The sequence below is a fragment of the Parasteatoda tepidariorum genome, chromosome 6 (assembly GCF_982258835.1).
Source record: "Parasteatoda tepidariorum strain Cologne lab strain chromosome 6, Ptep-v5.0, whole genome shotgun sequence".
Classification (NCBI taxonomy): domain Eukaryota; kingdom Metazoa; phylum Arthropoda; class Arachnida; order Araneae; family Theridiidae; genus Parasteatoda; species Parasteatoda tepidariorum.
This window is the reverse complement of record NC_141760.1, coordinates 114,425,989-114,451,795: the sequence shown is the minus strand read 5'-3', so window position 1 is coordinate 114,451,795 and position 25,807 is coordinate 114,425,989. Positions and strand designations below refer to the sequence as shown.

Below are 25,807 nucleotides of genomic sequence, written 5' to 3'. Positions count from 1 at the left end.
TTCTTTTATCTTGCTTGTGGTGCTTTAAGAAGGAATAAATAAATATTTAAAAATAAAACATGTTTTATGATTGGAACATCCTATGTAATGGGCTGGAGTAAAATGTTTTCTTTTATCTTGCTTGTGGTGCTTTAAGAAGGAATAAATAAATATTTAAAAATAAAACATGTTTTATGATTGGAACATCCTATGTAATGGGCTGGAGTAAAATGTTTTCTTTTATCTTGCTTGTGGTGCTTTAAGAAGGAATAAATAAATATTTAAAAATAAAACATGTTTTATGATTGGAACATCCTATGTAATGGGCTGGAGTAAAATGTTTTCTTTTATCTTGCTTGTGGTGCTTTAAGAAGGAATAAATAAATATTTAAAAATTCTTTTAAAGAGAATGAATGCAAACAAAAATAAAATACGTTCATTTATCTAACAATTGTACTTAGTTTGCTAACCTAAAACAGGGTTCCTACACGGTCAGGAAAACCTGCAAAAGTCAAGATATTCTAAAATTAAGATAAAAAGTCAGGATTTTTCTGACATATTCATGAAGTCAGGATTTTTCTTACATATTCATAAAGTTAGGAAAATAAAAAATAAAAAACTATAGTTCATTCAAAGACTGACAGCCAAAAATAAAGTTTCAAAAAAAAATTCTGTAATTCAAAATATGTAATTTCCTCATGATAACATTCCTCTTTCCCTGGTAGAACCTGTCCTGTTAGCAATTTTCCTCCTGTTTATCCAATGATAAAGAATTTTTGATAGGATTGCTAGGTTTATTGCTCTTTGTGTGAATAACTGGTTTACAGACAACAGTTGAGAAAATTTCTTCTTTCTTGCACATGGAACATTTGTCTTAACCAATATTTACTTTTTTCATTATTTTTCAAGATAGGTTTAATTTAAGTTGAATTTTCTTCTGAAATGAAATGATTCATTAAATTTTTAATCTGCAAAATAAGGTGAGTACGATTTCCTATTTTTTTTATTGTTTTTTTTTTTTTTTTCATTTTGCATGAATCTATTTCCATCCTTGTCTAACAGTCTTCTTTGCTTAATATGCTTATGTTTAAAGTGACACAAATGAAAAAAGATTTAAAAATTGAAATTATTTTATTTTGTCATAATATATATTAACTAAAATAAAAATATATGTACACATAATATAATATAAAAATATATGTAGAAAAATCTTTACAAGATGATCTATTTCAGACAGTAAGGAAAAGTTATTACTTTTTATTTGCAAAATTAGTTTTTAAAAATCTCCCTCCCCAGTCCTTTGGGGGGGGGGGGTAATTATATTATGAAATTTATTAGGGTTTAGAAAAAAGAAGCTTCATCAATAACCAAATTCAGGATATATGGAAAAGTTATCAAAGTATTTTTTTAAAATGGCTTTTTTAAATGGAGTTAAGAGAAGGGTTTTTTGAGAAAGGGGGGGGGGAGAGAAAATTATATTGGTAAATTTGTTAGGGGTGAAGAGAAGACACTTTGCAAGATGCTTGATAACAGGAAGTAAGAAATTAAAGACTATTTTAATTTCTTTGTTAGTAAAAATCATTAGCAGAATATATCTTTAATATTAACCCCATTTTTAATATAAAAGAACTAATTTAATTATTTTGAATGACATTTAAATTATTAATTTTTATTCAATTATAAAACTTTTTTGTGCTTTTACTGTTCCTAGTTATACTTAAACAAGTTTTCAGTTTAAAATTTCAGTATTATAGAAAAAAATCTCAGCAACCTGCAAATCAAAAGCAGTTTTAGTGAGAGAGTTATTTTTTCCTCAGATAGTAATTAGATTCAAATAGAAGAAAATTGCATAAACCACGTAGTAAACATCTATATCTAGTTCTTCACGTTTATCATTAAGCCCAGCGATAAAACGTGTGCACTTCAAACGACACCACTTTATTTGGATTAACCTGTGTCTTTCATGTATCAGATATAAATTTATTTTTTATTCTTTTTTGCCATTGCAGGGTTCCTACACTATTTTGAGAAAACAATATCCTGACTTTTGCAGGTTTTTCCTGACTTTTTACAATAAAATTCTTGACCCGCCATTTCCCATTCCAACAAAACTTTTAACATTGCAGTTTCAATTAGTAATAATATGCTACTCAGTCATAAGTATCATAGATTGAATAGGATAAACACTTATATATTAAAGTGGAATTGCGTAATAGCACTTTATATCCCAAATTATATTTTCAGGAAACTTGTGAAACATATTTTTAATTATCATGATTAGATTAAACTTTTAGTGTGTTTTTGTAGTTAGATACGAAAACTATTTAAATAAAAAGATCACGAAAATCTGTTGGATTATGGAAATATTATTTTATTTAATGTTAAGTGGAACCAAATGCATGAATGTCGTCAGGATATAAAGGGTTAATCAAATCTGCAAGTTATATATCAGCAGGGCTCGTGATTTTTTTGATTTCAATCGGATTTTTTTTATTTAAATCAGATTTTTTTTAGTTTTACTCAAATACACTGTAAGAACTTATTAATGATTAAAAAAACTTAATAAATGCTTAATCAAAATTAAATTAATGTTAAAACTATATAATAACAATATTTTAAAAGCTCTAACTTACTAAAATAATTTTTCATAGTAATACATAGCTTTGAATGCAAAGCAACCATTTTGAACAAATGCATGATTGAAATTTAAAGACTACATGAAATATTGCATTTAAAGAATACTTCAGGGATCTGTATGGGTTTTTCTGATAGGTACCTATTTTGTTAAAATTTAGACATAATTTGTGAAAATTAAAAATTATATTAAAAAATCAACACAAATATGGTAAAAATATGAATTTATTGTTTCTTACGAAACACAAAAATAAAATTTTAAGAAAAAAGTATTTTGTGAAATTATTCTACCATTTTTCCTAAAGTTGAATTTGTGAAGGTACTGCTAAACGGTAGTGAATTTGGCTTGAACAGACCCCTGTACTTTAACTACTAAAACAAAGTCTCAATTAGCAAACCATATTTTAATTTAAAATTGTGATTTCTTTTTTTTTTCTCTTGATTTTTAAAATGACAAAATAAATGTAATAGATTGTGTGTATAAATGTAGTCATTCATCAAAAAATAAATAAATATTTAATCTATATATTTTTATATTAAAATATTCATTTTTAATTCTATATTGAAATAGATAAGTTAGCTAAAAAAATATTTTTAAAAATCCATGTACTCATTTGAATTTTTTTCCCACAGAATTTCTTTATAGAAAATCAGATAATATCAAAGATACAGTAAACATATTATGAGAAAAAAATACCAGTTAATAATCCTACTGCTTCAAATAAACTTTGAAAGAGTTTGAAAAGGAAGAATGACACTATATCAGGAAAAAAATATATGAATTCATTAGTTTTTTTCTTCTTTTTTTGGCATATTAGGGTAATTTCTTTTTAATATAACCTCAAGCTTCAGAAATATACTTTTTTCACCAATAAAATATAATGTAAATTGTAATTCCACGCTTTTTCATTCAAAAGGTAGAATTTTAAATGACATTATTTGCATTATTTTTTGAAAAAAATTCATGTTTATTAATTACTTTCTACAGCTATGCAAGTCTATAGTACAACAGCATTAAATGTTTACTTTAATCTGTACTTTCATTAACACACACCAAGAAAGAAAGTAACTAAAGAAAGTCATTAACTAAAATTAATGCAGCAATTTATTTCAAATAAATTTTAAAACTAAGAAAAAAAAATAATAAAAGTATCAATAATTTAAAACACTGTTTTTTAACTTTTAAAATCAATATATACATTTAAAAAAATTAGTTGATTTAAATCGATGATTTTTAAAAAAAAAAATCTTTTGATTTAAATCATGATTTAAATCGTGATTTAAATCAAGCCGATTTAAATCAACAAACCCTGTTTATCAGTATTCTCAAATAATATTTACTCTTAAAACATATTAGAACATTTTTTACATTAAAATATTAATTTTAAAAAATTACAATTTCACTTCAACCTGACTTTTCTTTTAAAAAATAATATTGAAATATAAAGGGGAAAAAAGTCACTACTTGCACTGTTGCTACCCAGTTTCAATCCCACAATGTCAGCCTGTATACATTCGGCTGCTAATGACAACACAGGAGTGACTACGGCTGTGAACTGAATGATACATTTCGATCATGTACACTTTTTCTTTTCCTTTTATTTCTCTTTTTCAATTATTTTATGTATAGAACAAAATTTGTTTCATTTATTGTTCTTTTTACTTCATTTATTGTTCTGTTTACTTCATTTATTGTTCTTTTTACTTCATTTATTGTTTCTTTTTTCTTTTTAAACAAATGTGATACACACCTTTGTCATGTGCAAATGCAAAATGTTGTATCCTAAATTTTATGGTAAAAATTATCTATGTATGTAATTTATGTAGCTGGACTGGTAGCCAGAAGCGGACTATATGGGAAAGGGTTTTGCAAACCTAGGTAAGTGTCCACGACTAGAGGAAAAGAAAAAAAAGTTCTCCAGACTTCTCACAAATCATCAATGAATGTGTGAATCATCAATGAATCTAGTGGTATCCATGCATCGAATTTGGTGGGGGAGTAATATAGTGTGCCTACCACTACAAAAATATAATTCCAATTCACTAGTACAAAAGACATGTTAACTTGATTACATGTAAGGGTACCTTTTCATACATGAAGGTTGATATTGTCGTTAATTATCATCCCCACAACTCTTTTACATGCCTTTCATTATCAACTTGATTCTTTAACATATTTTTAATTGAATTCATTTTTTAATAATGTTTGTACTTTACTTTTAACATTTAATTTTTTTAAAAAAAGGGGATATGTCATGTGACATTCGGAACATTAGTATTCCTCGTTATGTTTCGGCAACACCTAATAAGTAAACTCCCAGTTTGTGAATCAAAGTTAAGTTGAGTTCTCCTATCACCGTCAATAAAGATGCTTGTGTTTTAACCTACTCAGTATTCAATTAGTGTTACAGGCATCATTATACCCAACAAAAGTAGGAATCCTGAGATAAAATGAAAATAAACATAAATTACATGTATAAAGTATACAAAGCAAATGTGTTTTAATTATAAGGACTTACGAAAAATAAATCGATGGTTGGATGTTAAGGTACCATAGATAAATGCCTATGAACAATACCCCAATGATAATAGAATTATCAGCATGATCCTTAAAAAAAAAGAAATAAACAAATCATGAAGATAATGATTGTCCCAAAAAAATATATATTGTACAACCATACTGGCTTGTTGTTGTTGATTAATTCATTGTATGTGTGTAGATAAGTTTGTTTCAATATCTCAATTCTCTAATGTTCTCTTTTTTTAAAAAACAAATCCCTATTAATTGGCCATTGCTAAAGTGAAGTTTTAATTTTTTTAAAAATCAAAAAATTAACATGAAGTTTATATTTTATTTATTTTTTTTAAAGTCAATAATAACACAATAAGTTTACATAATTTAAAATAAAACTATTTAAGAAGTAAAGATAAAGCGATAAAAGCAGAATAATCAACCTCAAAAATGCCAGAGGCTTCTTATGACCACAGATGTTAGCAAAACAATAAGAAAAGATAAACAAAAATACTAAATTCACACATATTTCTAATTAAGCTTTGAAAGTATATTTCAGTAACTTTTTTTTACCTCTAAATATTACAAAATAATAAATTAATCTTTTGTTTGAAAATAAATTGTGTGACTGATTTAGCATTTATTAAAAATTTACAAATCCTGAAACTCTCTTTTCCTGATCAATAAATTCTCCAGTTTGTTTTAAAAATTCTGGATTTTTGTAGCAGGGCAGAATTTTTTCCTACAGTCACATCATTGTCAGGTAAGGTGAATATCACCAACAAACTGCAGTCATTACTTTTCCTGCACACTGACTTAATTCCATTTTGTAAATATTCTACTAAAAATGAGAAAAATTTGAAATGTCTGCACATAACCGAGTTTCTAAAAGATCAAGAAAGGAGTTATGTCTTTTCCTAAAAACTTCCACTCATATCGAAAAATTATCAACAAAAAACTAGGGACTTAAAAAATAAACAAATGAAGTTACTCTCAAGTTATACTAAGCAGGAATCACTCTTAAAAAAACCCTAAGAAAATACTCACGTTGATCGAGTTTTGCAAAAAAAAAAAAAAAAAAACCTGAAAGTTGGCAGATCTGTTATAGTATCTTTTTCTTTGATAAAAATATTTTTTGGAGCACACGAGAGAAAATCTCATTTTTTAAAAATGAATGGTTAGCAGTGTTGGCAAAACAACTTTACAGCAGGGGTACTAGAGATAAGTTTGGCTTAGAGATTCTTAGTCTTAGAGATTCAAGTCATCCCATAGAATTTCATTCCAAACTCACCCGAGCTCGAGATATACAGGATTACTTTCAGCTCAATATATACATAGGATAAAAGCCAATTTTATGTGATCTTGTCACTTACCCTTTGATATATAAACAAGGAAATTAGTGACTTAAATCTTATTATCACAATTAGTTAAAAAAAAATTTATACTTGATAATTGCACCAACAGTTTGTTTAAAAGCAGCAAAAGGGTTTATGAAAATTTTATCATGAGTTCAAGCTCGGAAGAGTCTGAAACCCTTTTTCAGTAGTGAGCTCAAACCAGCAGCATAAACCCACCTTGTCTCTCGGAGGTAAACAAATTTTTTAAAAACAGTGATGCAGAAAAAAATATTTTGGACTTCTAGGAGTCGGTAACAACTTAAATGTTATCATTTTAAAAATCTTGAAAATTACCATAGCTTAAAAAGTTAAGTATAAAATTTAATAAAACCGGTTAGCATCATAGGGCACATAATAAAGTATAAAATAATATTAAAATTGTTGGCCAGAGAATTATGGTGTTACAGAAATTAGCATATGTTTAAAATTAATAAATCAGATGAGTTAGTTTTGAATAGAAAAGTATGAGCCATATGTGATGCTTTCAATTAAGTGGGCTATCCGTTATATCGGAAGCTTGCAGACCATTGTTCTTGCAACAGTGATAAGGGTACAATGAGGAGAATTGAGAGCACCAACACATCTTTCTTAAGCATCCCAAACATGCTTGATAGGATTCAAGTTCGGTGATTGTGCTGGCCTCTCCAATTGTTTGGTTCTGAAGGTAATAATTTACATAGGGCTCCCATGCAGCATTGCGTTATTGTCCTGCAGCACGAAATCATCAACTATTGCAACAGCATAACGGTGCACACAAACATCAAGGACGTCATCTCTATACACATAAATAACCCACGTGGAAAGGCGTGCAGGTCTGTACATCCACAAAGTCCTCCATGTTCCCATAACAAATTATACCTCTGGGGGTACTGGATTAGAGAATGATCTTTCTCTGGTTCAGGTTAAAATTATGATCAGTGGATGAATGAGTGGGTCTGCCTTTTAAATGGGTGTGACGTATGGGTGTGGCAGAAGTAGAATACATGGCCATAATTGGCACCACTGGAAAACAATAACAATCACAACCCCAGTGGCTTAGTGGGCTAGGAGAGCAACAACAATAAATGAATTGCTACATATTTAAATAAATCTTTAAACTGCCTTTGTTATGAAGATAGTGCAGTTAAGGTAAAATGTATTTTTAAAAAAAGTGGTGAAAAATTGGTCCAGAAGTGTTTTGACACCTCAAATTAATGATGTCATGAAAATTTAAGGATATTACTACTGTATTTTTAGAAATATTAGTTAGAAAGACAGCTATCTTCAGCTTATTATATAGTTTTTTTCTATTATCTAATTTTAGTAGTTAATTCTTAGTTAGAAGGGTACAGTGATCATTTGAGATTTACACTTGGTCCTGGCAGCAGTTACTGCAGCATCACCAGATTAAATTTTATATAGCTTTTTTAAAATAATAAAGCTGTTGGGTCTGTACCTTCTCTATGTTGTTTCTAAACAAAATTATTAATCTAAATTGAGAAAATACTGCAAAGAATAAAAATTCTGCAACTACCAGAGTCTTCAGGATAATAGGAACTCGAGCTATCATTAGTAATATTTTGATCCAATAACATGATAACTAAAAAAGTGGCCAGAACCAGATGTTATAAAACAAAACTGAAAAGAATTGATTTACTTTGGCAGGAAAACACTCTAAGTCATAACCATTGAGCTGCTGGGCTTCCATGATGTAATACACTTCTGCACGTTGCTGAGGCATTCCTTGGAGACTTCTGTGGCTCAGAATGACTCGCTCTAAAACGGCATTCTCTTTGATGCCTGCAATTTGCTGCAACAATAATAGAAGGCAGAATTACATACATGCCAACATTGGAGAAATAAAATAACGGAGGTTTTACTAGTGACATTATTTGAGCTACTAGAGCAGTAAAGTTTTGATAGATCATACAAAATCATGAAAGTCAAAATTGGAAATAATATAAGCACTAACATTTTGCAAAATAAAAAATATGTATATAAATCTTAAGTAGATTTTTTTAAGATACTTAAAACCATTAATACTTAACACACTGCAGTATCTATTGAGGAATTAGAGAAGTATTTTTGCCATTAGCAGATATTTCATAGCCAAATTTTTATCCACAAATACAGAGACATTTGAGAATACACAGGTAAACAGGATATATTCATAAATACAGGAGTCTTCATTAAAAAAAACAGGAGACTTGGTAAGCGTGGAATTAAATATAGAAGGTAGAATTTATTATAAATGCTACCTTAACACATTCATATCAAATGTGTGAAGATAGGTCTTAAAGTAATATTGTACAAATCCAATTTTCTTGGTTCAAAACTTTACACTTTACAAGAATACCCCCAAAATAACGAACAAGTTGAAAAATATCATTTTCATGTTTTAATGTTTATGCCATGTTTGATAATATTTTTCGATACCATGTTTAAAAATATTATTTATTATTTGCATGAGAGTAGAAAAGGAAAAAAAGTCTGAAAATACCTATCAATTTGAATCATGAAATAATAAATAAAAAGGTGGGTCAAACTATTTTTCATAAAAAGTAAACATTTAAATTACTGACATATTTATTTAAAGTTTTTTTTTTCTTCTTCTTCTTAACTACATAGTACATTGACAGCCCAACCAAGCTAAATATATAAAGCTATGGGGTGTTAAGCTTTATATATTAATCAAGATATAAGAGAATAAAAGAATAATAAAGTTTAGCAGCTAAGTTTCAACTTTTAAAATTCAAAAATTAGAAGAATCTTATGCCCCCTTCAACTCTAAAGTTAACTTTTAAATTAAAAACATCAGGTACATACCAAATTATAGGATAAATATTAGAATATTGAATAAATATCAAATTTTGATTTTTAAATATTAGAAACACCATGATAATTATGCTCCCTGTTTAAGTTTCTACAAATGCTATAGCTCATGCTGAAATGCGTATTTTTTGTGAATTAATCTCAGAAACACATTAATTTCAATAGACCAGAAAACTTAAAACAAAAAGAGTGTTATACTGTTCAGCAAACAACAATAGAGAAATTAATATGCAGGCAATAAACATAAATTGTAGCTAGTCCGAAAGTTTTCATTATATTCGCAAGTCAGGTATAAATAAGTATAGTTTAATGCTAAATTTTCTTAATTTGTGCTGATGACAGATGTTCTGTCATTCGAGAGACAAAGGTAAAAAAAGCGGAAAAATCTTAGCCCCGATACTATTACCTTGCGCACATCCTTTTTAGGGCTCATCCTTGGTAAGTAACAAATCACACGAACTTTAGTACTGCAGTAAGAACGCACTATAAAAATAAAACTCTTCTATTTACGCTTTTACTTCAATTTGTGTTTCTGTTTTCATATTTTGTAATCTGACAATCTTGTTACAAAAATATTTTAAATCATTCTTGAAAAATTTCCTGTTTATATAACTTCATTTGAATTTGCTACTCGCTTTAAAGATTTCGTTTTATGTTTTATTCTGTTTTTACTTTATACTTTATTTCCTGTTTTTACCTGATATTTTTACTTAATATGTTCTATTTTATTTGTTGTATTTTTTTTTTTTTTTTTTGAGTGCTCCTCACACTATTGCATTGATATATTTTTCTTTGGCTATATTGATACAATATTAGAAAGCACTCCTTTTTGAGGATATAATCGTGTGAGCTGATGAAAAGATTATATCTTTATAATTTTATCCCCCCTTTTTTCAAATTTTTTTTATTAATTTTCTTTTTTTATCGTTCTCTAATTTTTGCATGCTTTATATATATATATATATATATATATATATATATATATATATATATATAACAACAATGAATAATAACATTGTGCATATATACAATGCATAATGTTTTTTTTTTTTGACAAGATGAAAAAAAGTTTCATTAACTTTTTATCATTTAACCCACTGACAGTTCTGCATGCAAAAAATTGTATTTTAATAATTACAGGTGAAAATAATCGTTAATTATAGGTGAAAATAGATGTTTAGAAATGGGTAAAAAATTACAAAAATTTGATCATGTCTAATAAGAATATTAAAAAAGAATTTGTCAAAGGGTATGAAAATTTCAAAATACTTAAGTACTCATAAAAAATTAGAGCTTTTTTTAGACATAAGCACACTAAAACTTATTTAAATTTTGGGAAGTGTGTTGTGAGCACATACTAGGTTCATTACCAATTCTAATAGCAACATATGAAGTGGAATCTCAGACATTATAAGGAAAATAAACAGAACCTATTTAATGTAAAACTAGTTAATACTTTGGTATTTCTTGTCTATATATTCGTAATAGTTTAAGTAAGTCATGATAACATGTTTTGAAAGAAGAGTTTTGAGGTAAAACTTTGCAATGAGTTGATAGAGCGATTTCACTAATCAGGCAACTACCATATCTTTGCCTTGTAAATAATTTACAGAAACATAATTGATTTGAGAATAGTCCTACAAAAGAAAATACATATAAATTTATTGAATAAATAATTTCTATCAATTATAATTTATCACCAAGCATTAATGACATAAACAATTTATTCCATGCAAATTTAGTACACATAACACATGATTTTGTGCATAATTTAAAATGTATATACCAACTCTTCAAGTTTTTATACTATTATGTTCAAGACACATTTAGAGGTCAGTAAGAAATTATACTCCAATATTTATGATACAATTAAACTCAATGCTATTAGTTTAGTACATATTTGAAAAAGTATGTGAAATAGGGATAAAAAGCATTTTAGAGGAAAATGTTAGATTATCAGCACCCGTGTTTAAAATATAGACAAATAGTTGCACTTAATCTTTGGTACGGCAGTTCATGTTGGGCCACGACTTCCTAAACAGTTTAACAGCAAAGTATTCTGCCTAATGCCAACATTTTTAAATTTCTTGGGGGTTTATTTCAACCTCATTTATCCATTCATCTTTCCCATTTTTTTTACCTTGGCATTGACCACTAAAGATCTTTTTTGTGCATTGGGCGTAATCCATTCTCTCAAAGTGCCTCAAGCAAAGGAATCTTTTTATTTTAAATAGTTTTCCCACACATCACTGACTTTGGCTGGACCAAAACTAAATTCAGATTTTTCTGTCCCTGGTAACTAACATCTTCTCATGTTTTGAGGTCTACGGTCCACGTCTCTGCCCCCCACCCTCCAAAAAAAAAACTGTTTCTCTGATCACAACTTTATAAGTTTCACTATCCATGGCTTTAGATCTTACTAACTACCTACTTAGCATTGTGAACCTCGAAGCATGAATTATGTATTTCTAAATAGAATTTTTACTGTAAAATTTATAATCATGTCTATTGTCAATTTTTTTTCAACACACTGTAGTATTCAAAACAAGGGGAAAGTGACCCTGATATATGTCGTATATATAAATAAAATTATTGAAAATAATCTTGCATGCATAAATAAAACTAGATAACACAATTTCTCATAATTGCTAAATTTTTATTTACATGTATTCAGAGTATTCTTTTTACAAGCTAACATATAAATATTCAGAGATATTTGAATATTAATTTGTAAACAGAGAAGCTGGTTAATGGGTAAATTTTTTATTCATTTTCATTGTAGATACATTAAGATTTTTTTGATTTCTCGTTCGGCCCTTAAATTTTCTTCAATAATATGATGTGATTCATTAAAACAATCTATGATAAGATGCTTAACATCAAATGTAATGTTTAAGGCTTTTTTCCCAAACTGTAATAACAAGATCATTCTAAATTAAAATAATCATTTACTTCTACTTTAAAAACATTTTTATTAATAGTGTGGTTAATACTATAAAATATTTAAAGAGTTCAAGTAATATTTAAGATGCTTACAGACATAAATAATTAAATACAACCAAAACTCAGTGAGCAAACACAAATTAAAAACACTAGCAGTTAATTCTCCTCCAACAACTCATAGTTGCAAAAAATGTATATGAATTTTTTTATTGGCAGTGAAAGAATATAACATATATTTGGCTGACTGAAAAGCATATGCTTTATTGATGGATAATAACCCTTTAACTTCAATAGAGAGTCAATACTACAGCTGCATGGTAAAAACAAGTACTGATCAAATTGCAATCAAAGGGATACAAGGCAGTGGAATCAAAGAAATGTGTTTTTGTTGCATAAGGGAATAAAAGTGTATAAGCAATATGAGCAAATGATCACTGAATAAATCCATCATATGACATTATATTATAGAGAATAATCTTCCTTCCAAATTTTTTTTTCACAATATAAAAACTGAAGCACTTTAAACAAGTGTTATTTTTCAAATTTATCCCTGTTGAGAATAGATGTAAGAATGGATGACACACTGATGAGATGCTTAACATCAAATGTAATGTTTAAGGCTTTTTTCCCAAACTGTAACATATCCTCATTTTAGTTTAGATTCACAAGTTACTGTTTTTCTTCTCAAAACGAAAACACTTTAATATTTTAAAAATGGCAGTAGAATTTCTGGTTAATAGACACAGAAATCTGCAGGCATTAAAAACGATCTAAATGTTAAGATTATATGAACAGCATTTATGAGACTGTTAAAACTCAATACATAGGGAAAACTTTAGTGTTGGCTAAGTTTTCACTTGCATGACATTATTAAGTGCAGTTTATTTGATGTAAGGGATAATATTTTTAGTAGAACAATATATGTTTTGGCATATGCAGAAGATATTGACTGCATTGCAAGATCTGCAAAAGTACTTAGGAAATCCTTCATAGCACTGGAATCTGTCGCTAAGAAAATGAATTTGATAATCAATGAATATAAAACAAATCACAAGTATTGTGGTAAAGACAGTAATTCTAATGATATTTTTGAAATTGGAACCCATAAATTTGAATCTGTATACTATTCACCGATTTAGAATCAGAAATTAATTTATCAAAATATAAGTTCAGGTGGAAATAAAAAAGAGCATTTTAGCAGCTATTTAATTACTCTTAATTAAAGACTCTTAAAATCCCGCTTTATTAAAATAAAACTAAAGTACCACTTTACATAACACTTATAAAACCAATTTTAACACATGCTTCCAAAATATGGACCCTCCCAAGAAAAGCTGAAAATGCTCTTTTGATATTTGAACAAAGAATCCTCAGAACTACTTTTGGTGTCTGAAGAGAAAGATACAACTAGGAATTATACAAGTTATATGAAAATGATATGATAAAATTAAACAGACGAAACAGAAGGAGATGGTAAGGATGAACTCAAACAGAACTGCCTTGAAATTTTTCTGTGCCTCTGAATATAATAAAAGGTCAAGACACAGATAATAATAACAACAATAGACAAGCGTTTAGAACAAGACTTTTCTGTAATTAAAGTAAGGAACTGGAGAACAGCTGCCTGCAAAAGAGTGGAATGGAAAAATACTCTAAAAAAGGGGACTAAAGAAGGGCTGCTGTGCCACCAGTGATGGCGATCCTAGCTAAGTTTAATGTATGATTATTTGTTTCATAAATTTGATTTGAAAGTTATTTTCCAAACCACTACACGTAAATGATTCAAAAGTTCATATGGGATGACACTTTGTTCAGACACTCTCATGGTGAGGCTTTCGAGATGTTAGCAAAATTACCAATTTTTTTTTTTGGAAGCTATAGTTTTTAATTGTTAATTGCCTCTACTCTTTAGCATAGTTTTGCAAAAAAAATAGTAGTTAGAAGGTCTGTATTATATATATATATATATATATATATATATATATATATATATATATATATATATATATATATATATATATATATATATATATATATATATATAAATATATATATATATACATATATATGCTCAAATATAGATATATATACACTCATATATAATATAATGAGTATGTGTGTGAGGTCATCTAAAAAGTTTTTGTCCAGTGCTCAGAGATGGCGCTAGAGTATATTTTATTAGGTGATGTGGATACTTCTTTGTTTGGCTGTTGTGTTGCCAGTACTGGAAAGATAAAGTGTGTTTTGCATCTACAGGATTGAATATTGATGTTAAAAAAAAATGGACAATAAAAAGGTTAATTTACGACATGTTCTATGAATTTCAGAAATTTGTGAGTAATATAACTACACACGAGAACAATTTTGACTGTTTATTTAGACAGTGATCCTACACTACAAACTGTGCAAAATGGTTTGATAAATTTTGGCAGGGTGCTTTTATATTAGAAGTTAAATCAAGACTGGAACAGCCATTGGAGATTTATGCAAGTAATGTGAGTGCTATAGAGGAAGAAAACGGAAAAACTTCCTTGCAACTGAGTATTTTGCAAGAAACTTAATATTCATAACTCAATCACCATACTATATAAAATATCTTTTAATCAATAGCATGAAATAAAAAATGGAATAAAACAACATTCAGCACTAAAGAACAGTGAAAAAAAGAGGGTGAAGATTAAGAACCTGGTTGCAAAAGCTGGACAACTCCTTAAATTTTTAAGGCACATTAAGAAGACAAACTAAATAATTCATTTTAACCAACTAATTAATAACCTGCTTAATAAATATAGAGAATAATCTTTTGTTAAATAAATATCTTCATTCATGACAATACTTATGCCTGGATGGAAAACTGTATAGCAGAATAACAGAGATTATATTCTCATACAATAAAATTACATTGTTTAAATTTCATTACATTAGGCCAAGAGACAGACCAAAGAAAAGATGGATGATTTAAAACCAGTCAAGATCTCCTACTGGAAGATCAAGGTCAGGGACAGAGCTGATTGGCAAAATATTGTGCAACAGGATAAGGTTCACCCTGGGCTGTAGTGTCAATAAAGAAGAAGAAATTACATTAATTTGAAAGTTATCATCAGATCCAAAATGAGCTTAAGCGATAACCAAACATTTTTGGGGAATGCATGTTAAGTCACCTTTCCTAGTGACATACCTGCTTTACGAGCCAATTAAGGGAAGCATAAAAACATGAAAAGGCAAATTTTTTCAGGTTAGAATAATAATGAACTGTTTAATTTATAAAGTGTATTATAAATCTTCTTTAGTGTTTGAATCGGTACTAAAAGACTGACCTTAAATTCATTAAAATGATGATATTCTCCATCAAACCAAGATTGAAAAGCATGCAGAGCTTAAAGACGGGAAGATAATGGATCCTTGGGTAAGACAATAATTTGGTTTTCCGGTCTGGATTTTGAGCAAGCAGATGAACATTTTGACCTAAATAAGAAAAATAAATATATAAGTCAATTGCAAACAAAAATATTTTTGTCTTTAAAGAACATGTTCTGATATTAGTTTTTTTTTTCCTTTCAAATCTTAACATAAAAAGAAGCCAAAGCATTTTGCTTTTATACCAGTTTGGTTAAACAAGAATGGATTTTCAACTTAATGACCTCATAAAAATGTCTGTTTCATAGCATAACTGCCAATTTTAACCTAGAAAGATAATGAAAGGTTTTATAAATAGTACTTACATTTTTAAAAAAAAAAGTATTGCTTAAAAGAAAAATCAATTTTAAATAAGATAAGGATTTCGGATACGATAACTCTTAAAAAATTTTATATTATAAATTTTAGTTTTTTTTTTAAATTTTTTTATAAATTTCTAGATAAACAAATGCAGCTTGTTTTATTTTCCTCTTTAATTGTTAAAACTATTTAAAAGAAGAAAGTTTAATTAAAAAAATTTCTCAAATTTTATTTAGGGAATATACTGCATTATAAAATTCCTACTTAGAGTATCTATTAAGATTGAATTGAGTAGTAATAGGTCAATAAGCTGCAGTTTTAACCTTTTGCTCAATATTTTCTGTTGCACAATTATCTTTCTGACCCTATTCCATTGAATTAAATTTAGTTTAGGATTCCCATGGGACAAGCCTTAATAGTAATTCTGCTTTAACTATGCATAAATGCTGGTCCTTAATTAATATGCTATTGCTGTTTCATTTAAATTGCATTTATGAAAAAGCTATGTGCAGTGCATAAGAAATAAATGAAATACCCTGAATATCTTATCTAATGATCATATTTTCATCACTACGACTAAATCCTAATAGTTCGAGGGGATGATCTCTATTATGCTAATTAGTTAGTGCAGATGACAATTTAGGATATGAAACCAGACACAAATACAAAAATGTACCTCCTCTGAATAAAAACACTCTTTTTTTTTCAATTGATTTGGATTCTGACCTTCAGGATATAGGGAGAAGCCACTATCTAGAAAATATGGTCCCAACAGTTTTGCCACGAGAACAGTCCAATGTTTGGAGCATGGTCCAAGTTAGGAGAGCTGTCCAATGTTATTTCTTCTTTTTGCATATTTTGCTATATCTCGTGAATTTTTCAAAGCGAATTGAAAGATTTTTGCACACAGTAATAAATTTGTTTATCCAAAGATAAACTCAGAGGCGCAACAGCCCATAGAGGGCCAAGGCCTACAGTGCCCATCTCAGTTTTCTTGACCTTTGGGCTTTGAGGTGCAAGAGCAGATGTTCCGGTTGAATGGTCAGAACCTCCAGTGTTTATTTCCCAAGCATGCTTGGTACTCAATTATCGATCCACTGAACATAACTTCCAAAGATAACTTCAGGCAAAAAATTATTTTTAATAATTATTTGTCTTTCTTTATTATTTTATTTAATAAGAGTTGAAAAATTTTGAAGTGTAAGGTATATAGGATACAGAAATATAAGATAAACATTGTAAGATATATAAGATATACAAATTTTTACATCATTTTAAAAAATGTAATTCATGATAAAATACCAAATTTAAATGAAATTGGTCAAATATTTCGGTAGAAATTCGAATTTCAAATAAAAGACTTCTTTAAAAGTCCATTTCTCAGGAACTATTCAACTGATTTTGTTCAAAGTTTGTATGTTTCTAAATACAATTACAGTCTTAAAGAAATAAAAAAAATTTGTACACCTTACCATTCAAAATGTTTTCAACTATTATTAAATAAAATAATAAAAAACAATTAATAAGGATGAAAATTATCTTTTGCAAGAAATCTGCTCTGGATAAACCAATTCCATAATTGTGTGCAAAAAGTTTTCCATTCACTTAAGAAATTCTCAAAACATTCCAAACTAAGCAAAAAGTAAAATTAACATTAAAGGGTCCAAAATTTTAACCACTTTCCTGACCATTATCCCAAGATTACAACTACCCCCATTATTTTGAGCGCAAGGAAAAAATTTGCCAAAAAAAGGTAAGTTTATTCAGAGAAAGTATGTGTGGTCTGGTTTTGTAACTAAAAAATCATATGCATTAATTAATTAAGATATCTGAAGTCACTTCTTTGAACAGTTTGGAGCAGACTGTCACATACACAAGCAGGAATGAAACGCTCATTTTCCGGCCGACACACTGTCATGCACTTTCTTGTTAACTCCCGACCATCCCTTATTTGTGACAGTGTTTTGGAATGTTTTAAAAACTGTAATTTTAGGCACAGGATAGCATTGCATCTCCATAGGATTTCAAATACCAGCAGATTTGATCTTCTCCCATTGGGAAAGGATTAAGTTTTAGTATGTAAAAATCCAACCATTACATCTAAAGTAATTCAGGATGTTTTGCTTATTTTTTCGCATTAGTTTTTAACACATATAAGCACACTGTATTTGATAAATAATTTCAAGAAAACTAATACAAAAAATACTTTTAAAAACAAAAATAGCAAAAATACTTTTAAAAACAAAAATAGCAAAAATACTTTTAAAAACAAAAATAGCAAAAATACTTTTAAAAAAAATATTTTCATTTTCTTTGTTATTGAAATCGATAAAAATTCAACATGCTCAGAGCAATTCAACATATTTATTCTCAAGACAAAAATGCTTCTTATAAAATTATTCTTTGAAATTGTCTTAAGCAACATTTTACATAATTTCAATCAATATAATTATAATACAAGTTAATTAATTAATTAAAGAATAACAATTTAAAAATGTATTATTTTAAATTAAAATATTTATTCATATTACCTAAATGTTTTAAAAAAGCTGGACTTGTCCTTCCTCATCACCACTCTCTTTTGAGTCAGACACCTGTAACATTTTATTTTGGTATACAATCAGATGTCAATATTTTAAAACTAACATTCACACCACCGTTCAGAAAGTATTTTTGTAAAGTTTCCACCAGAAAATTTTTAATTATTTTCATTTCACGGATTTAATTAAGGTAAATAACACTGCAGATAACAATATCCAGTGGTTCTAAGATAACAGTGCCTGAAAAAAATTTATATTGCAATATTCTAGACGTAAAGAAATATCAGAAAACATGTTATTTTTTTAAATTGTTATTCGAAGTCTTTACAATTCTTTTTCATCAATTAATAGCACTTTTAAATGTAATAAACATGGTTTAATTTTTAATTTTTGAGATCAACGACATAATTGCGGCAATGTGGTCAGCACTGTGCACAGGCCACCTTTACTTCTCAAACAAGCTGGTACCCATCGATCTGAAGCTGGGTGAGGTTTAAGATGTCACAGGAGATCGAGCCCCAGTTCAGTGAAACTTAACACTTAATATTTTCAAATTTTATATCTTATTGAATGAAAGTTTCTTTTGCTGAAATCTAATTATAATAAAACTTAACAAATTGAACACCTTTAAAATTCAAGGAGTTCTCAAAAATAAAGATTTGATCAACTTATGAGGATGTGTAAATAACTGAACCATTCCATAACTTTGAACTGTTGTATGCTGATCAACTAATGGTAAGCAGACATACTTTGCTTTGACAGCAGATGAACCTGAAGGCCAAAAACAATTAAATTTCTTATTGTCCAGATATTGAATGTTAATTCAAGATAAAGCACTAAAATTCATGATTATACTTTTTTAGCTTGACAAAAGGGCCACTTTCAGGAGCCTTGGAACTGCATATATTAAGGAGGCTTTTTTGCATAATTTAAAAAAAATAGCTCTGAATAGTTTTTAAAAAGTGTTTTACTACACTAATAACTACAAATATATTGTTTTACAATATCTTTGTTTGGTTTTTATACATGAATAACTTTAGAACATATACAAAATTTCAGTATTTTTTAAAAAACAAAATGTTTTTATCTTAATTGCATCAAAATTTTAATTAACATCCTTCTTTTTATCTCCCTAAATAAAATTGAATTTCACCAGACATAAAATTGTACCTTTAAGCTTCTTTTGTTCAAATTTTGAAATCATTCTTCAAATATAGTGTACGTGAATAATTTTATATCATTTTGAAAAGAAAAAAAAAAACTATTCTCCTAATTTTTCCATTTCAAAATTTTAAAAATAAATAAGAGAAAGAAATAAGCTTTATTTGAACTCTCAGTAGTACCCTATATTATAAGGAAATTTTCTGTCCTTATTTCCTATTAAATTTTCTGTATTTATTAATTCATAAATCAATGTTATTTTAGAATTTAGATGTCAAAAGTCTACCATTTTTAATTCATCATTGGTAAACAAAATTATAAAACTGAAGTTTTTATGCATGAAATTAAAATTTAAAATAAAATTTATTAAAGATGACTGTTATATAATTTTGTGTTCACTCTTTAAAAAGTTATTTAATGAATATGTTTAAGAGAACTTTATCTTTCATATTTTTTAATACTTATTTTATAATGATTTTTAATACATTTAAAAACATGCTCTAAAAACTTTTTAACAAAAGGAAGTACTAGTTTAAATATATAAAACTAGATGTCATAGCCTAGATGATTAAAACTACTCAAAAGAGCCTTAGCAACAAAATTTCACAAACTTTGTAGTTTTCATTCAAGTATTTTGCAAAGGAAGTGTTGATTTAACTTTTAAAGTCTAGTAATTTTCTAAATAAACAACAGAAAGGGAAATTTTAAAACTAACAGTACTACCAAGAATTAAATATTCTTCTGTTAAAAAAGAAACAAACATTTTGAAAATTTTGCAAAAATTATAAGAAACAAGTTTTTTTTCTTTCAAAATAAGATTTAAATACAAATGAATAATTAATTATAAAGATGCTCTTTGCTTTACACAACATTTCTAATCCATACTAAAAAAAGAATTAAAAATAGATATAAAATTTACAAAAAATGTCAAGTACAAGAATTACTAGACTTAATTCCCAATTATATTTTTTTTTTCACATCTGAAAATCATTTTCTTCCTATGTTTAATCTTAGTTACAAAATATCATGATATATGTCAGGTATGAAAAATAAGAATTTTGTTATGCAAATTTCATCTTATTTCACACATAGTTTTCCTAAATAATTAGTAAGATATAAAAAATAAAATAAAAATAACGCGGTCAGATTTATTGCTTTCAGGTGCCGATCCTCAAAATGTTATTATTTTAACAAAAAGAGTATCTTCTTTTTTCTGCTACAATCAAGAAAGTGTACTGTTAAGTACCTACGTTTTTTATAAAAAAAATTACACTTTTTAAATAAAGCCCATGCAATTTCAGACTTTGGCAGTTCTATAACTTAAATGAATTTTAAAATCACACCCAAACTTAAATTGCTTTTTCATAACTTAAAATCTTTAAATCAATTCATTAAATAATGTGAATCAACTTTCGCCTTCTGAACTTAAAATTTTATCGTATGTTTTTTTTTTTCTTTGCCTAACTACAATTTTTTGGTATTACAACATTACTAAAACAATGTCAGTTTGAAACTGTAAGAACAGAAAAATAATAATATTTGTATGGAAAATTACCTGATTATTCATATTCTTAATTTTAATCTCAATATCTATTTTTAACACTCAAAAAAGGCTTTCACAAATCTAAATAATTAATAATAGCATATTTTAACTAATTATACCTGTAATTTATGTACTTTATTTAAAATAATCATTACTACTGTTAAATATATTATTTAATTATTTTTTTTCGGCCAGAAAAATTATTAAAACCCAGAAAACTAAAAACTTATATGTCAATTTTTTAAAATCATTTAACAGATTGATTTTCTTTAATTCAGGATGTTAAGTCATTTACATTAAAATATAAATATTCTTCACTTCTACTTACAAGCCCCTCATATTGCTTGCTGTACCCCATAATTCAGAATGAGATAGCCCCAAAATAGCCCTTAGTAAGGGACCCTGATCAAGCAGGTTTTAACTTCATTATTCGGCAAAAGGGCCGAATACCGAATAGTGGCCGAATATTTGTTACATCCCTAATATGAATAATGATAAGTCTAAAAGCTACTTAAAAATCACAGTACAGAAAATGAATACAATTTTCAACATACAAAAAACATAAATCCATTTGTTTAAAAGAGAAATATTAAGAATACATACTTTACAACCAAAAGTTAAATCCATCCAGTGATGAAGTGGCTCAGATACTTTCTAAAACATTTCTATGCTTTGCCACAAAATCTTCTGGACTATCACACCACCATGGAATGCCAAGATCATTTACTAAGTCTGAGTGAATAGAATTAAAAATCATAGGATCGGAAAACAATTCTGGTATACATTCACCTGGTCTCCATTCCTGTGAAAGAATAAAAAGTTTGAATGAGAAACTTTATTGCAGTGGAAAGTTAACAGCGACTATAAACATGTAATGACTATAATCATATAATTTTTATTTAATCCCATAATAGAGAAGATTAATTCTTAATGATACATTTAGTTAGAGTGTCGACCAAGAGGTCAGTAAGTCAACATTTAAAATTTCCTACACTGTAATAAGCATCAAGGGTTTATTCACTCATAAAATAATCTAAATATATAACTGAACACATATTTATTACATCATAACTATCAATATATGTGTTTTTATCTCAGTTTTCTAGCATAATGTTTTATTAATTTTTTTTTTGTATCCTTTATCTCAAAGAGAAAAACCACAATAAAAAACAGAAGAAAAGAAAATGTTCTTTAAAAGGTTATTTTTAGACAGAAATAAAAATTCACTTTCTTCTACTGTCCTTTCTTTATTAATGATTACTACATTCAAAGGGTTTCGACTATCCACTTATCATTATTTTGTCTTATCTTCCAACCTGATTTAAGTAATTAACTAAAAAACAGAATTCACAGTATTGTTGCTTCATAATTATTACAAAATGTGAAAAACGCAGGAGGGTGCTATTTTATAAATTACTAAAAAAGAGAGGTTGATTCTATAAAACACAGTAATTCGATGTTGTAAATCTGATTATCAAAAAATTATTTTATAAAACATATTTTAAAGTTAAAAAAAAATCATTGAAAAGAGTGGATAATTTATTTGTTTTTAGAATTTCACTTTTTCTTTATAAAATTTATATAACTTCAAAGTCTTTATTTCTTATAATTAAATATTATGCTTCCTTTCAAAAGTTAACAGATAGTTTAACAAAATTCTATGACCTATAAACAACATTCCCTCTCATTTCATCAAGCAACATGGATAATATATCATTGGGAGTGAGCAAATAAAAATAAGCGAGCAATTTGCTTTTGAAAAAAAAATGACAAAAGATCCTTAAATTAAAATTTAAAATATTTAACATAAATTATGGTTACACATAAATAAAATTTGCCACCTAGTTTTATTCATTTTTTTCTGCATTTATTTGATAAAGTTGAGATATCAAACAAAAACTCAAAGTTTGATGCACCATTGTTTAAATTTTTAAAATAACGGCTACAAGAAAAGTATACATTTTATGTTTACTTTCAATGAAGTAAATTATTGGAATAACTTTTGAGTGATAAATGATTTGTAACTGAAAATCTGAAATTTTTAAAAAAATAAACAAACTATGTTTAATTAATTTAAGCAGCATCATCTAAGAAGAAAGTATTATTGCTATATTATATACATAAATATAAATTAGTCATATTTCACAAAAATAAAAAACTTCAATTATTTAACTTTGCAAACAAAACTTAAAAAATCAAAAAATTGTCTCTTACAACCAAAATAAAGTTAGCTGAATAAACTTTTATTTTCCAGAATTTTTCACTGAGAACAATTTAATCAATTACATCGCTGTTAGTAGCATACAAGGTGTGACAAAAGTAATGGTTTCAACTCTAAAGGGTAAAAGAATTTAAGAAAGCAAAAAACTTTCAACACACAATGTGAGCTCAAAAACCAAAGGGCAATATGAAAGAGGGTCATTCTTGAGAAAAAGGGAAAATATAGTAAACAATTTTTTATTCTCGATTGTCAAGAAATCTTGGTTTTATATTAGTTAGGAATATTTACTGGAAAAAATTTATTGAAAAAAAGAATAAAACCAAAACAAATTGAATGAAATGTGTGAAACTAAAAATGGCCAAATAGAATTGTTTAGCAATCCGTTCCTACATAACATATTTGAATTTAAATAAATTACAATTTAATACAATAACAGAAAGTTTAATTTTCTTACATTTCTTTTTTTAAATAACTACACTTGTATTGTTAAAGTTTTATGCAAAATTATAAAACCTTTATAACATCGAATTTAAGAGTTGGTTTGAGTACTATTCATACTTCACAATTTCATTATTAATAATTAGTATACTATATACGATATCAAAGTACGATTTGTAGTAAAAAATACAACAAGCATGGTACACCACTAAATGATTAAATTAGTTCCATGACTAATTTAAAAATTTAGTGGGTGGAAATAAAACTAACCAACGAGTAACCAAGCATATAGCTTCATCAAAAGCATACTGCTTAATGTTCTTAAAAGGAATTCCCAAGAGACGAAGGATTTCAAAATGAGGTCCATTCTTCATAGTCTTTTAAAAATAGAAAATTTTAAATCTCATTTCTCGAACCTTATAAAAAAAAAACAATTAAATTTTCTGCCAAATTTGTTTTGATTACGAAGTTTTTGACTTTCTATTTCTGTTACATGAGTTCTTTAATCAAAATCATATAAACAACCTGAACTAAAACATCTAGCTCACCTGTTGTTTAACCTCAAGGGACATTCTCACTGTTTAAGAAAAATTCGCGAATGGGAGACAGAAATTTGAAGCAAAACCTGGTAAATGAAATCTTTTAGCGGGAAAGGCTAAAACAAAACCCTTGAGTACTAAAAAAGACAGAGAAAATATGTATTAAAAGTTTTTCAGACTAGCCATCACAGTTTGGACCTTGAGGAGAGGGGATTAGATAGTTTCCAAGACACTGATTGTGATGGAAAATTGTGATGGCATGTCTTCGGATCATCCTCCGGGATGTTTCCCAGACCGTCGCCAATAGCCCATTGTGCAGCTCTAGTGCGACGTAAAGTAACAACAACAAGATCTTAGATTCACGTGCTTTTTGACAGCCCTTTCAAAATAAGTATAGTAGCGAGGCTACGCTGTCCTAAAGACTACAGAAGATAGAAGATTAAAGAGAATGACATAAATTATTACTTTTCATTTTTTAACAATAAAAATATATTACCTATAAATTGTAATTTATCTTTTCATTAAAGAGGGAAATACCTTTGAAGAGTCACTCCAGGACTTGTCTAGAACATTAATACAAAAAAAATTCACAAATATGTATAATTATTACAAAAAATTTAGAAAACTATAGACACTTAAAAATTGTTAACAGGATCCTGTTCAAAATTTTCACTGCATTCGAATGCAGTTGGTAAAGTTGTGTGGCAAGGAAGATTTGTTGTCCTGGGGGCCATGGGTTCGAAACACTGCGACGGTCGACATACAAATTTTTTCCAGTTTAATATATTATTTTTTTTAATATATTTTTTGATATTTTAACGTGAATCAAGTGTTCTGTAAATACAAAAAAACTATTTTTCTTTGGGAAATAGCGAATAATAGCTAATAAACGGATAAATTTCAGATAATTTTTATTTATTTATTTATTTTAATTTATATTATTTTTATAGCTTCTTTTCAATATTTTAAAGCGAATAAAGTCTTCTATATGCGAAAAGAAATATTTTTGTTTGTTAAAGAGCGAATAATGGCTGAAAAAGGGACAGAAGTCACATCAGGAGTCACGCAAACATCACACCCCGTAACTTCCTATAATATTAACCTATAAATTTCAAACTCCGCCCAAAATTAGAATTTAATGCATCGTACAATTGAACCGAAGGATTTTTTTATAGACCAATTAGTGGGCCCACAATGGGCCAAAAGAAGTTTTGTTTACTAACCGGGAGGAGGTGTTTTAAGCTAAATATTCGCGGGGACGCCGTGTGAAGCATGGCGCAGTTGGTAAAGCTGTGTGGCAAGTTCGATTTGTTGTCCCGGGGGTCATGGGTTCGAAACTCTGCGACGGGCGACATTCAAATTTTTACTTTTT

At 27.8% G+C, this 25,807-nt stretch overlaps 1 protein-coding gene across 2 annotated transcripts; it reads right to left on the bottom strand.

The window, feature by feature from the left end:
• Positions 1-974: 974 nt before the first annotated feature.
• On the bottom strand, positions 975-24,400 carry LOC107444898 (tyrosine-protein phosphatase non-receptor type 14-like). Of its 2 annotated transcripts, XM_087166496.1 has the most exons (7): positions 24,167-24,400; positions 21,841-22,039; positions 18,525-18,587; positions 15,594-15,741; positions 8,159-8,311; positions 5,133-5,221; positions 975-5,054 (listed from the first exon to the last, which is right to left on the bottom strand). In XM_087166496.1, exons 5-7 carry the CDS (start codon positions 8,240-8,242, stop codon positions 5,009-5,011), a joined length of 219 nt encoding a protein of 72 aa, XP_087022622.1. In that variant the 5' UTR covers positions 8,243-8,311; positions 15,594-15,741; positions 18,525-18,587; positions 21,841-22,039; positions 24,167-24,400; the 3' UTR covers positions 975-5,008. The 2 variants fall into 2 exon arrangements, 1 of the variants encoding a protein (XP_087022622.1); XR_015434835.1 differs by lacking the exons at positions 975-5,054; positions 5,133-5,221; positions 8,159-8,311 and adding an exon at positions 10,814-10,970.
• Between the last annotated feature and the right edge of the window lie 1,407 nt (positions 24,401-25,807).